This window comes from Sinocyclocheilus rhinocerous, unplaced genomic scaffold, assembly GCF_001515625.1.
Source record: "Sinocyclocheilus rhinocerous isolate Xijiao unplaced genomic scaffold, SAMN03320098_v1.1 scaffold2173, whole genome shotgun sequence".
NCBI lineage: Eukaryota > Metazoa > Chordata > Actinopteri > Cypriniformes > Cyprinidae > Sinocyclocheilus > Sinocyclocheilus rhinocerous.
The window spans coordinates 1-13,131 of record NW_015664200.1 but is presented as its reverse complement, the minus strand read 5'-3'; the positions used below and the strand labels follow the sequence as shown (position 1 = coordinate 13,131).

The 13,131-nt window shown below is 35.1% G+C and overlaps 1 protein-coding gene across 1 annotated transcript in view; it reads right to left on the bottom strand.

Annotated features, from left to right (window-relative positions):
• The window catches only part of LOC107729913 (dedicator of cytokinesis protein 7-like), a 20,401-nt gene extending 8,508 nt beyond the window's left edge, over positions 1-11,893 (bottom strand). The window contains exons 1-14 of the mRNA XM_016540649.1: positions 11,822-11,893; positions 11,154-11,280; positions 10,982-11,066; positions 10,672-10,768; positions 10,427-10,561; positions 8,754-8,906; positions 8,491-8,649; positions 7,270-7,370; positions 5,537-5,729; positions 4,512-4,655; positions 4,232-4,363; positions 2,427-2,441; positions 1,825-1,950; positions 1,282-1,371 (exon numbers count right to left, since the gene is read on the bottom strand). Coding sequence (XP_016396135.1) covers positions 1,282-1,371; positions 1,825-1,950; positions 2,427-2,441; positions 4,232-4,363; positions 4,512-4,655; positions 5,537-5,729; positions 7,270-7,370; positions 8,491-8,649; positions 8,754-8,906; positions 10,427-10,561; positions 10,672-10,768; positions 10,982-11,066; positions 11,154-11,226 — 1,503 coding nt within the window. The 5' untranslated portion in view covers positions 11,227-11,280; positions 11,822-11,893. The remainder of the gene's footprint in view (positions 1-1,281; positions 1,372-1,824; positions 1,951-2,426; positions 2,442-4,231; positions 4,364-4,511; positions 4,656-5,536; positions 5,730-7,269; positions 7,371-8,490; positions 8,650-8,753; positions 8,907-10,426; positions 10,562-10,671; positions 10,769-10,981; positions 11,067-11,153; positions 11,281-11,821) is intronic.
• Positions 11,894-13,131: the final 1,238 nt, after the last annotated feature.

Below are 13,131 nucleotides of genomic sequence, written 5' to 3'. Positions count from 1 at the left end.
CCGGCCGGAGCGACGAGACATAAACATTAAAACCCATTATAAACGAGGCATTTGTTGCATCCAGTGGGGACATAATTACGGATTATAATGGTTTATGCTGTCTTTTTATGCGTTGCATCGTGCCGCGTAAACATAAAACCATGTCTACATTTGTGATCGGAGAAATGACAAACAACAAGCCCTACTCTACACTGCTCAAAACTTAAATATAAAAAAAGAATACTTGCAGTAAAAGACCAGATTCCACTCCACAATATGTTTGATCATGCTCATTTCCCAAAATGGCTTAATTATTATAGAGAAGAAGAAAGTCAACAGTTATGTTGTTTGTAGATCACTTGGGATGATCACATCCTGAGCAAATGGTGACCAATTGCAGAATGGGAGCAGGTGTGGGACACTGAGAACCACCTCAGATAAAAGGGGAACACACACACACACACACACACTATGTTGCCTGTTGATAGATGTTTTTGCTCTTTTGGCCTTTGGCTAGGTTTGTACTTACTTTGTCACTACTATTCTGTAATAAAAGTTATTCTTCATCAAGATCTTCGACGTCTTCACTTTTTCTTACAGCTTTCACAACGAAACACACAGCATCTTCACAACATGGCGGCGGGTGGCAACAATAAAGTTACACCTTCTTTCTTTGCGTGAACATTTGGGCGGCGTTATGCAAATCTTCCCACACAGTGACGTAGACATGTGGGGGCGTGTTTAAACGAGGCGTTTTAGGAGAGCGTGGATGAGTCTTAACTTCTTATCTCTTTGGGTTTGAGACTTTAGTCTTTGCAACTTTAGGGATCTTATCTATGCACGAACAGCTTGTAACACTCCAAAGAGAAAGGAAAAATTTTAATCGCATTAAATATGACCCCTTTAAAAAAAAAGTAAAAATAAAAATGAAACAAACTGAAATAAAATATGTTTAAGTTGAAGTACTAAAATTAGTTAAATGGAAAAATGAATTAAAGCTAAATTAAAATATATAACAAAACCAAAAAAATAATTACAAACAATTAAAAGAACCAAAGACTTAAACTACTTCAGTCTGTGTGCATTGAATTTATTTAATACACGAGTTTCACAATTTGAGTTGAATTACTGAAATAAATGAACTTTTCCACGACATTCTAATTTATTGAGATGCACCTGTATATAAAAATAAAAGCCAATTTAAATATAAATACAACAATAGTATATACACGATCCTAACCAAATATAAATGTTTTTGTTTGATAAGAAGCCTTCAGTCTTGTGTTAGCAATAATATCTGACCTTATTTGGGTCCAGTTTGTTCTTGTCAACAGGGTTGGAGTCCTTGATGATCACCACCACTTCATCACCAAATCGTTCAGAGTAAAATTCCTACAAAAAATTCAGCATAAACCTTACAAATGATCATATTAAAAGCATCATTTGAGATGCACAGAACCATTTTTCAGACCACGGTCCTGATCCTGACCAAAGATTTGTACCCCTGAAATATGAAGAATTTCTCATAAATTAATATAAATTGTAAACAGTGTTTTTTATTCGTCCTTTAAAATGTAGGACACTTTCAAATATAGGAGAAATATATATATCCCAAAAAAATTTTTTTAGAAACAAAGTAACACAAATCCAAGTAAAAAAAATAAAACAACTTGAAAACGTTAAACAAATGGTTATAATTTTAATTATTTAAAAATTAATGTAAAAATGTAATTGCTACCAATATTATTCAACATAATTACTTATTATTATTAATAATAATAGTTGTTATTATTATTCAAATAAAAATGTTTTTATGCTTTTAATCACTCCAGACCAGAAACGCACCTCCAGTCTATGTGAGATCTCAGCTAGTTTGGTGATGGAAGGCTCTTTATAGACGAACTCCTGCTCGTCCAGATCTCCAAAGCGGCATCCATAGAAGCCCACACGGAAGTAGGTGCCAAACATCCTCTATGGCCTGAACATTTAGGACAGGAACAATTGAGATACATGTAAGAAGAGAGAAGAGAATGGTGTGTCACATAAAAGCCTAAATAACATAATTGTAGTCTTTCAGCCACATCATGCCTAAAGGCACAACACTGACTGCATGGAGGATGGGTTTATGGATCCGAATGCGTGCACATGTGCCCTAGCTAGGACAACACTGACTTGTGCCATTCTTGTGAAATGGCCTTACATAAGTGTGTCAGAGACGGTGAACCTTACAGTGGGATGGAACAGCTTGAATTTTATGTTGGGTAACCAAGTTCATGTTCACTCACCAGGAAAACATCCAGAACGCACACAGGGAGACCGATGGAGAAATAAAAAGAGATAAAGACCAGAGACAGTTAGTTTCTGTGTGGGAGAAAATTCCCTCTTACATAAACTACAACATATGGTACTGATAAATACAGAAGCACAGTGTGATCGATCAGCCATACCTCCCATCCTGAGCTCTGTGTGCGGACACAGCAGGAAACACATCATCACCGACAAGACAGAGAAAAGACATCAATCAAGCATCTAAACCACACACATTAGAATAACACAGAACTTTACACCACAGCTCAGCAAGTAATGTCTGTGGTCCAGATCTCAGCCCAAGACTAGCTTCATCTGGAGCACAAAACATTTAAAATTCTAGAGTTGTCAAATACAATTGTTCATTTGGTATGATAAATTACTATTAAATTAATAAAATTAAGATATAAACATACCTGTATAACATCAATAACCGTAAAAACTATGATTTAAAGGGATAGTTTACCCAAAAATTTAAATTACCCCACGATTTACTCACCCTCACAAGTAGTCTTGAGCCTTGAGGTGAGGGTGAACCTGCTTCAGATGCTTTTATTCGTTCAGTTTAAGGAACATCCTGTGCAAACCTACAACACAAAGACTATAATAAGTACCTCAGCTCACTTCTGTTTATGCTACAGTTCAACTAGACTTCCATGAGGACTTTGGCCTTGGACTTGAAGGGTGAGCGGGAATGTCTTTGTTAATCTATATTAACTGTAATTTGCAGAAAGCAAACTTCAAGCAAACCACATTTCCTGGTGAGTAGTACTTAAAGGAATAGAAAATTACCCCCACGATTTACTCACCCTCAAGCCATCCTAGGTGTATATGGCTTTACTCTTTCAGACGAATGCAATCAGAGTTATATTAAAAAATGTCCATATTTACACTTCTCTTGTGAATGCGCACGACAGTTAGCGGAAGCTAGAGATTACGGTTTATGAAGTTTTAAATATGGATATATTTTTTACACAAATGCATCGATTCGCTTCAGGAGGAGCCGTGTGGAGACTGCATTCGTCTGAAAGTAGAAAATCATATACATCTAGGATGGCTTGAGGGTGAGTAAATCACTGGGTAATTTTCTTTTTTGAACTATCCCTTTAAACAACTTCACAGTATTTTTATTTTTGTCAAAACAGCACAAGTTTTGACAAAAAGAAAAAAGTTCTATAAAATTATAAACTTCATATATTGGCCTAATAAATGATTACTTAATTGGTCTGAATACAAACGGCAGATGTAAATTCATGCAAATTCACTCTTTGACAGTAGGTGGCGCTTATGTAAAAGCAGAAATACAGCGGTTACCTCTATATACAAAGCAGCGCCATTTATAAACACTTTATTAGGCAACATATGGAGGTAAGATGTTAACTTATATAAGCCTCCCCGAATAAAATCTCCTCGTATTTGCATAAAGCACAATAATAGCTTATTTCAATGTCAGAACGGTGCATTTCACTGAAAGGCAAATAGTTTGCAGGTATTATAAAACTAATATTCATATGAAACTATGATGCCACATCGGGAATGCAGAATTCACGATCTGAGCTATTCATGTTTAAAGTAGAGCTTACAGTAAGAAGCTGCTGATAAGATTAGGATATCATATATATTATATGATTAATTAAATTAAACATTTTTTTTTTTTTTAATGAAGCAGCACAATGATTTTTGTTCAACTGCCCAATTTTACCTAATGCAACTCAATCAAATTATGTATTACTATTTTCTATTGTGGTTATATACTGGATGAAGTAGCAGGCTTTATAATTTATTTCTTATACAAGAAATAACAGATCACTAATTAATGTACAATGAATATTGTAGAAATTTAATATCCATTCAACAAATTGACTCCTGAAACTGTGCAAGATTGATTGGAACTTCTTGCAGACACGTTCAGCTCTTTTAACACAAACTTCCTGTGTCAACAAACCTGATTGTATACTTTGTTGAAGGCATCCTGCAGTTTGCCGTGGACAGAGGCCAGCTTCTTAAAGTCTCTGTTGGCCTCGTGAATGGGACAAAGGATTTTGTAGACTCCATTTATGGCCTCGTACATGGCAGCCTGGAGGAGAGACAGAATCTACAGTCATCCTTTAGTTAATAATCCCATAAAAATATGCGGTGCTGGCTTGGATATGAGTCTAATCCATTTGATTCAGTGCACTCAGTTTCCATGACTGAGGGGGGAGTGATGTGACGTGAGTTCTCACCATGTTGAAAGAAGCAGCTGCTTGCTCCAGAAGTCCCACGAGCCCAGACTCACTGAAGTACTTCCCTGAACAGATGCCCTCCTCCTCTGGGGACAGAATATCATCAGACACCGCAGACTCCTCCAGCACATTGGACGAAATACTCTGTGAAATGCAATCGAAGTGTCAACAATCACAAAATTTGTCATGGGTATTATCATAAATTACAGTAAGTTTTTTAATCAAAACAGCAAAGTGACCAGTGAGAATGTGTTTTTCATTTGCATTTTCAATATATTCCATTCAATATGTAAAAATGATTACTTGCTTATGAAAGTTTATTTAGAAAATGTATAAAAAATTATAATTTATTAAACTTTATATTATTTCATTAAAATTAAAAAAAGTATTAATTAAAATGTGTAGAATTATTTTACATAATATCTTTGCAAATAATTATGGAATTATTATTACTATTTATAAAATTTGTATTAAATAAAATGACAAAATATTTCATTTCAAGCTTTTCCAGAACTGATAACAAACAATTTAGAATTCCCTGATTCCTTTCTGTTATTATTTTTTGTTATTATTGTTAATTTGTTATAACATTATTGTCATTATTCATATACTATTATGTATTACTTATTACTTTAAAGTAGTTTTCAGTTTTAATTTTAATTTAGTTTTAATTTTTTATGTAATTTTGTTATGTGCTATTTTCATTTTCATTAGGGTTTTTTTATATTCCTACACAGCTTTATTTCAGTTTTAGTAATATTAGCATTTTAAGTTGAACTTGTTTTGGTTAGTTACATTATTTTGTACATTACCTTATTTTTTTAATTAAATTTTATTTCAATTAAAAAAAAAATTTTTTTTTAGTAAACAACAATAAAACCTTTCCTGGTTGAAACATTTAACTAACTTTTTATTCAATTATTAGATGCTTCTTTTAGCATGTTTTTAAGCCATTTGGTTTACAAGGACACAGGAAGTGTCCTCATAAATCGTATATATTCAAGAACACACACACAGGACTTTACCTGGAATGACACGCATCCGATAGGGAGGTAGCGGCAATCTTCAAGCATGTTGAGGTACTCCGCCACAAGGGCGGCGCTATGCACCAGACAGTGTGCTGCCTCCGCGTGGTTCCCTCTCTCTGAGTGCTTCCCTGCCATGTTCTGCAGCCACGTGAGCCTCAGATCAGGAGAGTTCTGATAGCCCTTAGCAATCCTACACAGAGAAGAGCCATTTGTACATACAGCAGAGGGCCACTGAATGTCCTTTGGTTTTTATGGGTCAATATCACCATAGAGTGCCTTTCAACCCTCACAATACTCCAACATTTTGGTTTTAATCTCCCATTTGCTTTATGTCATAAACAGTAGACACTCAAGTACTATAGAAACATATTAGCTGAGCTCCCACACATTTTTTTAGATAATTATAGGCCATCATTTGAAGCATAAACCACATGTCCACCCTGTCATGGACATATATATTACTTTTAAATACGTTTTCATTGCAATATTAAGATGCAAATTATATTTTCTGAAAGGTATGATTGTCCCTTTCCTAAACAGGGTTATTTGTTTGCCTTCAAATTATAAATGTATAAAACATTTTATGTAAACCATGTGCTTTTAAAGAAACTCAATTCGCACATGTATTTTTTCTTATTTGGAGAAAACTGATATTTGGATGCAGTTTTTTGTTTGCATGTTATTGCCCCCACACCTAGCTATTGAACACACTGGATTACATAGATATGATTTAATTATTATTTTAAATATTATTTTAAAATATCAAGATGACAGGGTGGACACAAAGCAGAACACACAAAGCATGACAAAAAATGACAATGACAAATTTATTTAACTTTGAAAAAATAATAAAATTACATTCTCGATCACATTGATATACCGCCCCCCCCATTCATTTTAGTTTAGTTTAATTCATATCGATTCAGTACATCTTAACTAAAAACTCCATGTAAATACCACATTATGAACAGAGCGAAACACACTTCCAAAAAGAAATCTAGATATACATTCACAAACAATAACAATAACAACTCCACTGTTGTCCTGGCTTTAGCTCTGGCAGCTTTCTTTGCCTCCCTCCATTTTTTCCTTGGAGCACGTTTTCCTCTCTCATTAATACCTGTCTTCTTCCCTGTATCTCTATCTTTCCTCCATTTCTCACTTTCTTTCTTAAGGTATGCTTCTCTTCGTTCGGGGTTTGCATCCCGACGTTTTCTGTATTGCCGTGCAATTTCTGCTGCACTCAGAGGCATGTCCTGCGAAAGAGCAGATTTTGAATGAATACAGCAATGGCCTTTTCTGAAAGGGACGGATTCCCGAATACGACAGGGTGGACAACCATTCAAGAGACATGGACAAACTCTTCTTTTTTATTAAATAAAAATGTAATTTTTATTACCAAATGATCAATACACTCAAATTGAGTTTAACAAAAATATAACAAAATATTAATAGAGAACAATTTTTTTTAATTTTATGATTTTACTATATTCTACTCTCATTCAAATTTAATGAGCAGTGCATGGGACATAGCAAAATAACAAGCATCCTCTTATACAAACCTAAACAAAATCTAGAAAATGTATCTAAAGAGCCAAGTAATGCTTTTGTTATGAATATAAAAACTTACCCTAATATAGTAATATAACTATATTAAGTTATCATGTCAAATGAGTTATTTATGTACAGGACACCAAAAGCGATACTGACCCTTATGATAAAGCACTGACCTGTACATGAGGTCTATAAGCATCTCTGGGTCCTGCTGGTGCTCCTTCATCTTCACAGTGTCAGTTAGAATCATGTGGAGGTTGAAGGCGAGATCCTGCACCTACAGACAAGACATAGTGAGTATAGGGTTCGGTGCCTTGCTCAAAGGCACCTCAGTCGTGGTATTGAAGGTGGAAGAGAGCGCTGTACATTCACTCCCCCCACCTACAATCCCTGCCGGTACGAGACTCGAACCCGCAACCTTTGGGTTATGAGTCCGACTCTCTAACCATTAGGCCACGACTTCCCTTATCTCAGCTTATCCCTTATCTTCTTCTGTCTTCCCTTAAGACAGAAGAAAAGTGACTATTATGGTAATATCAATGATATGCTAGGTTTTGTTACTATTTTGAATTTGAATTTATTTTTATATTTTCTGTTTTCACTTTAATTTGAAAGTTTTAAAGCATTTGTTGTGTTTTATGTGGAAATAAGAAATGCTGCCTTGGCAAATATCGGAAATAACTTTTTTATTTTTTAAATATTTTATGTTATTTCAGTTTAACAAATGGTTTTAGTTGTTGATAATAACCCCGAAGTGACTATATCTGCTAATAATTATGCTAAAGTACAAAGTGTTCCTGTATTAAAAAATACAAAAATGTGACCCTGGACCACAAAACCAGTCATAAGGACACATTTTTCTGAATTTTTTTATTTTTTTTTTTAAATTGAGATTTATCCATAATCTGAAAGGTGAATAAATACGCTTTCCATTGATGTATGGTTTGTTAGGATAGGACAATATTTGGCTGAGATACAACTATTTGAAAACCTGGAATCTGAGGGTGCAAAAAAAATCTAAATATTGAGAAAATCACCTTTAAATTTGTCCAAATTAAGTTCTTAGCAATGCATATTACTAATCAAAAATTAAGTTTTGATATATTTACGGTAGGAAATTTACAAAATATCTTCATGGAACATGATCTTTACTTAATATCCTTATTAATTTTTGGCATAAAAGAAAAATCAATTATTGTGACCCATATAATGTTTTTTTGGCTACTGCTACAAATATATCTGTGCTACTTATGACTGCTTTTGTGCTCCAGGGTCACAAATCTATCCCTTTATGCATCCTTAAAGGGCACATTAATGAAGGGTGTTTGGTTTTTATCCCCTGTGGGATTCGAACCAACAACCTTTTAGCTACCAGCTCCGATCCAAGTGATTGATACCTGCTCAGGGAAGGGGGAATCTCTGAGCTCCAGGTCATCCTCGGCATATGTGAGAATAGTTTTTAAAGAGCGTCGCAGATGCTCTTCATTGAACTTCGTCGAGGTTCCCACGAGTGAAGACAGAGACATGGTAACCTGCATCTTGACACGGGCGAAATTCTACAGAACAGGCGAAAAGACAGGATAGAGTTGATCATATTTCTCCTCTATATGTAGGGAAAGCTGAATCAAGGATAGGAGTTTAAAGTGACATTGTGCCTTACGTTGCCGATCTCAAAGTTCTGTCTCATGAGCAGGTAGAGGGAGGCGCTGGCGTGGCTGCGTACGGAGCTCACGCTGCTGCTGCAGTGCCGCAGCAACCGCAAACACAGATCGGCACAGAGCTCAGTGTCCTCCTCAAACAGCATCTCTGGGAACTACAGAAACACATGTGCAAAGCTTAGTTTCGTCTACAATTTCCTTTGTGAACTATGTCAAATAATATGTACACAAGGCTAACCTGAACAACAAGGGAAGGTCTTACAGTTTCAAGTTTGTTTTATTTAATGACAATGATTTTCGAAAAATACACAAACAGCATGAAGAACTATGTGTTTACATTTCTTAAGAAAATGTGAGAGGTACAAGTCTACAAAATCTCATTGTAACAATGAAAGAATGTTGGTGATTTGTTTGTTCTTGTTTAATTTGCTCCAGTGTGCACTACAATATCTTGCACTAACCATTGTATATACTACCTTTTGGATTACCTCTCTTCTTGTCTATTTTATTTTTTTATTTGCATCTATTTATGTTTGTCTATTATGCCAAAACCCTGTGAGCTACTAAACAGTCTTTCGTTGTTTAAAACAATGACAGTAAAATCTATTCTATTCTATATAGCTGCTACTCTGTTTTTGAGTGTTTTTTAGTAGTGATGGAGTGACATGGGGTTCTTTAATTGCCAGTGGAAGGACCAAGTTCAAAAGTTCACTACAGTTCAAAAGTTTAAGATCAGTAATATTTTAAATGTTTTTTTTTTTTTAAGAAAATAATGTTTTTATTAGTGCTGTGTACTGTGTACATTTATTATGTATATATAAATACACACACATACAGTATATATTTTGAAAATATTTACATGTATTTACATTTATATATTTATATTAATATAATTTATATTATATATAAATCTATTGAATATATAAACATAGCATATTTTTCTGAAATATATACATGCGTGTGTATTAATATATACATAATAAATATACACAGCACACACACATATATTATGTAAACAAAAAACTTATTTTGGATGCGATTAATCGCGATTAATCGTTTGACAGCACTAGTTTTATTCTGCAAGGACACATTAATTTGGTCAAAAGTGAGAGCAAACACACATTTATACATGTTGTTACAAAACATTTCTATTTAAAAAATATTCATACTTTTTTTTTATAATAATAAGAAACGTTTCTTAAGCATCAAATCAGCATATTAGAATGATTTCTGAAGGATCATGTGACACTAAAGACTGGAGTAATGATGCTGAAAATTCAGCTCTGATCACAGGAATAAATTACATTCTAAAATATATTCAAATAGAAAACAGTCGTTTTAAATTGTACTAATATTCAACAATATTTGCTGTATTTTTCATCAAATAAATGCAGCCTTGGTAAGCAAAAGAGACTTATTTCAAAAATGAATGGTAGCGTGCATGTGATAGAATTTAATGATTTTAAATAAGATGGGTTTTGAACCGGTGTTCAGTAATTAGTAAGATCTAAACAAACACTTATTTAATGCAATTTACGCAAATTCCAAATGAAAATATTTTAGGCATGCATTGATATGAAAATTCTGGCTATTTTGTCAAATGACCCTAGTGCAGGATTGGTGTTCAGTAATTAGTGTTAGGGATTAACAAGCTCTGCTAACAACAGACACAAACCTTGTAGACCAAAGCTCTCTGTGTGCTGAAGCAGTGCTGCAGGAAGAGTGCGCTCTGGTTTCCTGCCATACTGTGGAGGAGGACTCTCAGCACACCACCCAAAACACTCTCCTTCAGCTCTGACATTACCACCGTCTGATGCAAAAACACGCACAAACACTTATGAACTATGTGAAAATGACTCATGTCGTAACACATGGTATTTGTAGTTAATGCATTCAAATGAGTCACAAAGTCTGCTTTACTTTGACAATGATCTCCAGTGTGTCCAGGGCTATGAGAGCAGCTTCTGTCGCCAAGTTTCCATCCACTACCGACTCCTGCGCCAACTCTGCCTTGGTTCTGCACAGAGACAGTGTTTACTGTAAGCTATTCATAGTGCCCATATGACACACACACACACACACACACACACACACACACAACTGTATGTGTAGCCAGTGATTATGTGCTTCATTAAATCGACAGACAGCTAGAGCAACATCATTCAGAAGTCCAGTGAATGTGAATAGCAACAAAAAGATATTCAGTGAGAGAAGAGTCAAAAAGACACACTTGTCCACTCTGTCTGCGTTCTGTCTCCAGTGAGTGACGTTTTTCCTCCAGCGGACGTTCTCCTGACCTCCGTAAGGACTGCGCTCTGAGGAACGCACAGGAACAGAGGTAAATGACAAATGCAATGCTTTGACATGTACTCGCACAGATACCAACAGAGCGTCCGTTGTACCTCTGCAGCGACGGACCATCTCCTGTCTTGCGCCGATGGTGCCCAGTATGGCCTCCTCCAGACGGGCCTTCATGTCCTGAGACTTCTTAAAGGTCAGACTGTTTATCCTCTGCAGGGCTTTCTTTCCCTGAGAAGAGGCACAATGAACAGAATGATCAAAAACTTGTCAACCTGCAACACTAAAATGCACTATATAAAGCAAAAATTCCTGAATGTGTCAGAGGAAATGGTGTAAAATAAGAAACGACTTCCAAAATTACAGTTTTTTGAATTTGAAAGAGGTCATGTCATATTTTTACCATATATTTATTTTTATATATATTTAATTTTTTTTAATAATGTAATGTTTGCTAATAAATATGGTATTATTAGTATACATACTATCCAATCCTAAAAAAAGTCTTTAAAAGATTTTCAATTTAAAATTCACTGATTTTCCAAGATTTTAAAAAGCGTTCGGAAGGATATGCATATCCTTTGGGAGACTAAGCAAAGCAACAGGTGCAACATGACGTTTGATTGACCTGCATTTTACTCTTATTGCTTCGTTGGTACTTAAGATAAAACAGTTATCAATCCTCCTAAACTCTTCAGTACCTCACCATGACTGAATGGACAATGTTTCTAAATACCAAATAGTCATTACTGAGAAGGGCATGTGGATGTACCTTGTATTCGAAACAGGACAGACAGAGGTGAAGAAGATCAAGCAAGCGGTTGATTTGTGGCACAGACAGGTCTGAGACCCAGCGCTCCAACAGCCCAGCGTCTGCATTCTTCAACACCCACAGGAAACAAACCAGCAGCGTCCTGCTGCACTCGGCAGAGAGGGCGCTACACTGACGGCCCGCCTGACGAAGAAACAAACAAAAACACATTTACACTCACGCAGACAAAACACAACAAAGCCGACCGATTAGACATCACATCCGGCAGGCTGTTTGGGACAGACATATACAGAGGATGTCCTTACACACCCATATGTACAATAAATACTTAAACACACATGATCCTCATTTACTCAGCCGCACACAAGCCATTAATATTCACTAATGAACAGGAAAATCCATTGTACACTTTCAGAGCAAAGAGTACACAGTAATTCTACCCTCTAGTGGTGGAGAGCAGTACTGCAGACAACAGAATGGACTGGAGTGAATATGAAGGGCTCCTCTAGTGGTGATATTAAGACACTGCAGCTGTGACCTCATTCAGATGAATGTGAGGAAAATTCCAGAAATCCATGAATTAACACAAATAATTCTATTTATGTTGTTTGCCTTTTCTATTTATTCCACTAGAGCAACAGCATTGGAACATTATGTGGAAACTTTATGAGCATAAATATAGCTTATTTCTGAAAAATACAGTTTTTAAATTTGGGACTTTTTAGATAAAAAAGAAGAAAGTACTGTGAAATTATTAGGGGAGCATGATAAGGGCATGTTGCAGGCTAGACTTGAACCTGCATTACCTGCACGAACACCAAGGCTTAATATGAATGGGTCACTGGCACTATGGAAGAAAAATAATGATAAATATTTCTCAAATTTGGGGTCAGTATTTTTTTCTTTTGAAAGAAATTAATAGTTTTATTCAATAAGAACGCATTAAATTGACAAAAGTGACATTATTAAGAAAATATTTATATTTCAAATAAATGCTGTGATTTTTAACTCAAAAAAAAAAAAATCAGCTTTCGCAAAAATATTAAGCAGCACAACTGTTTTCAACATTGATGATAATGATTGTTTCTTGAGCAGCAAATCAGTTAGAATGATTTCTGAAGGATCATGTGACACTGAAGACTGGTGTAATGATGCTGAAGATTCATCACAGGAATAAATTACATTTTACAATGTATTGTATTAAAATAGAAAACCGTTATTTTAAATTGCGATAATATTTCACAATTTTACTCTATTTTTGATCAAACAAATTAGAGCCCGACCGATATATCGTTTTGCCGATATTATCG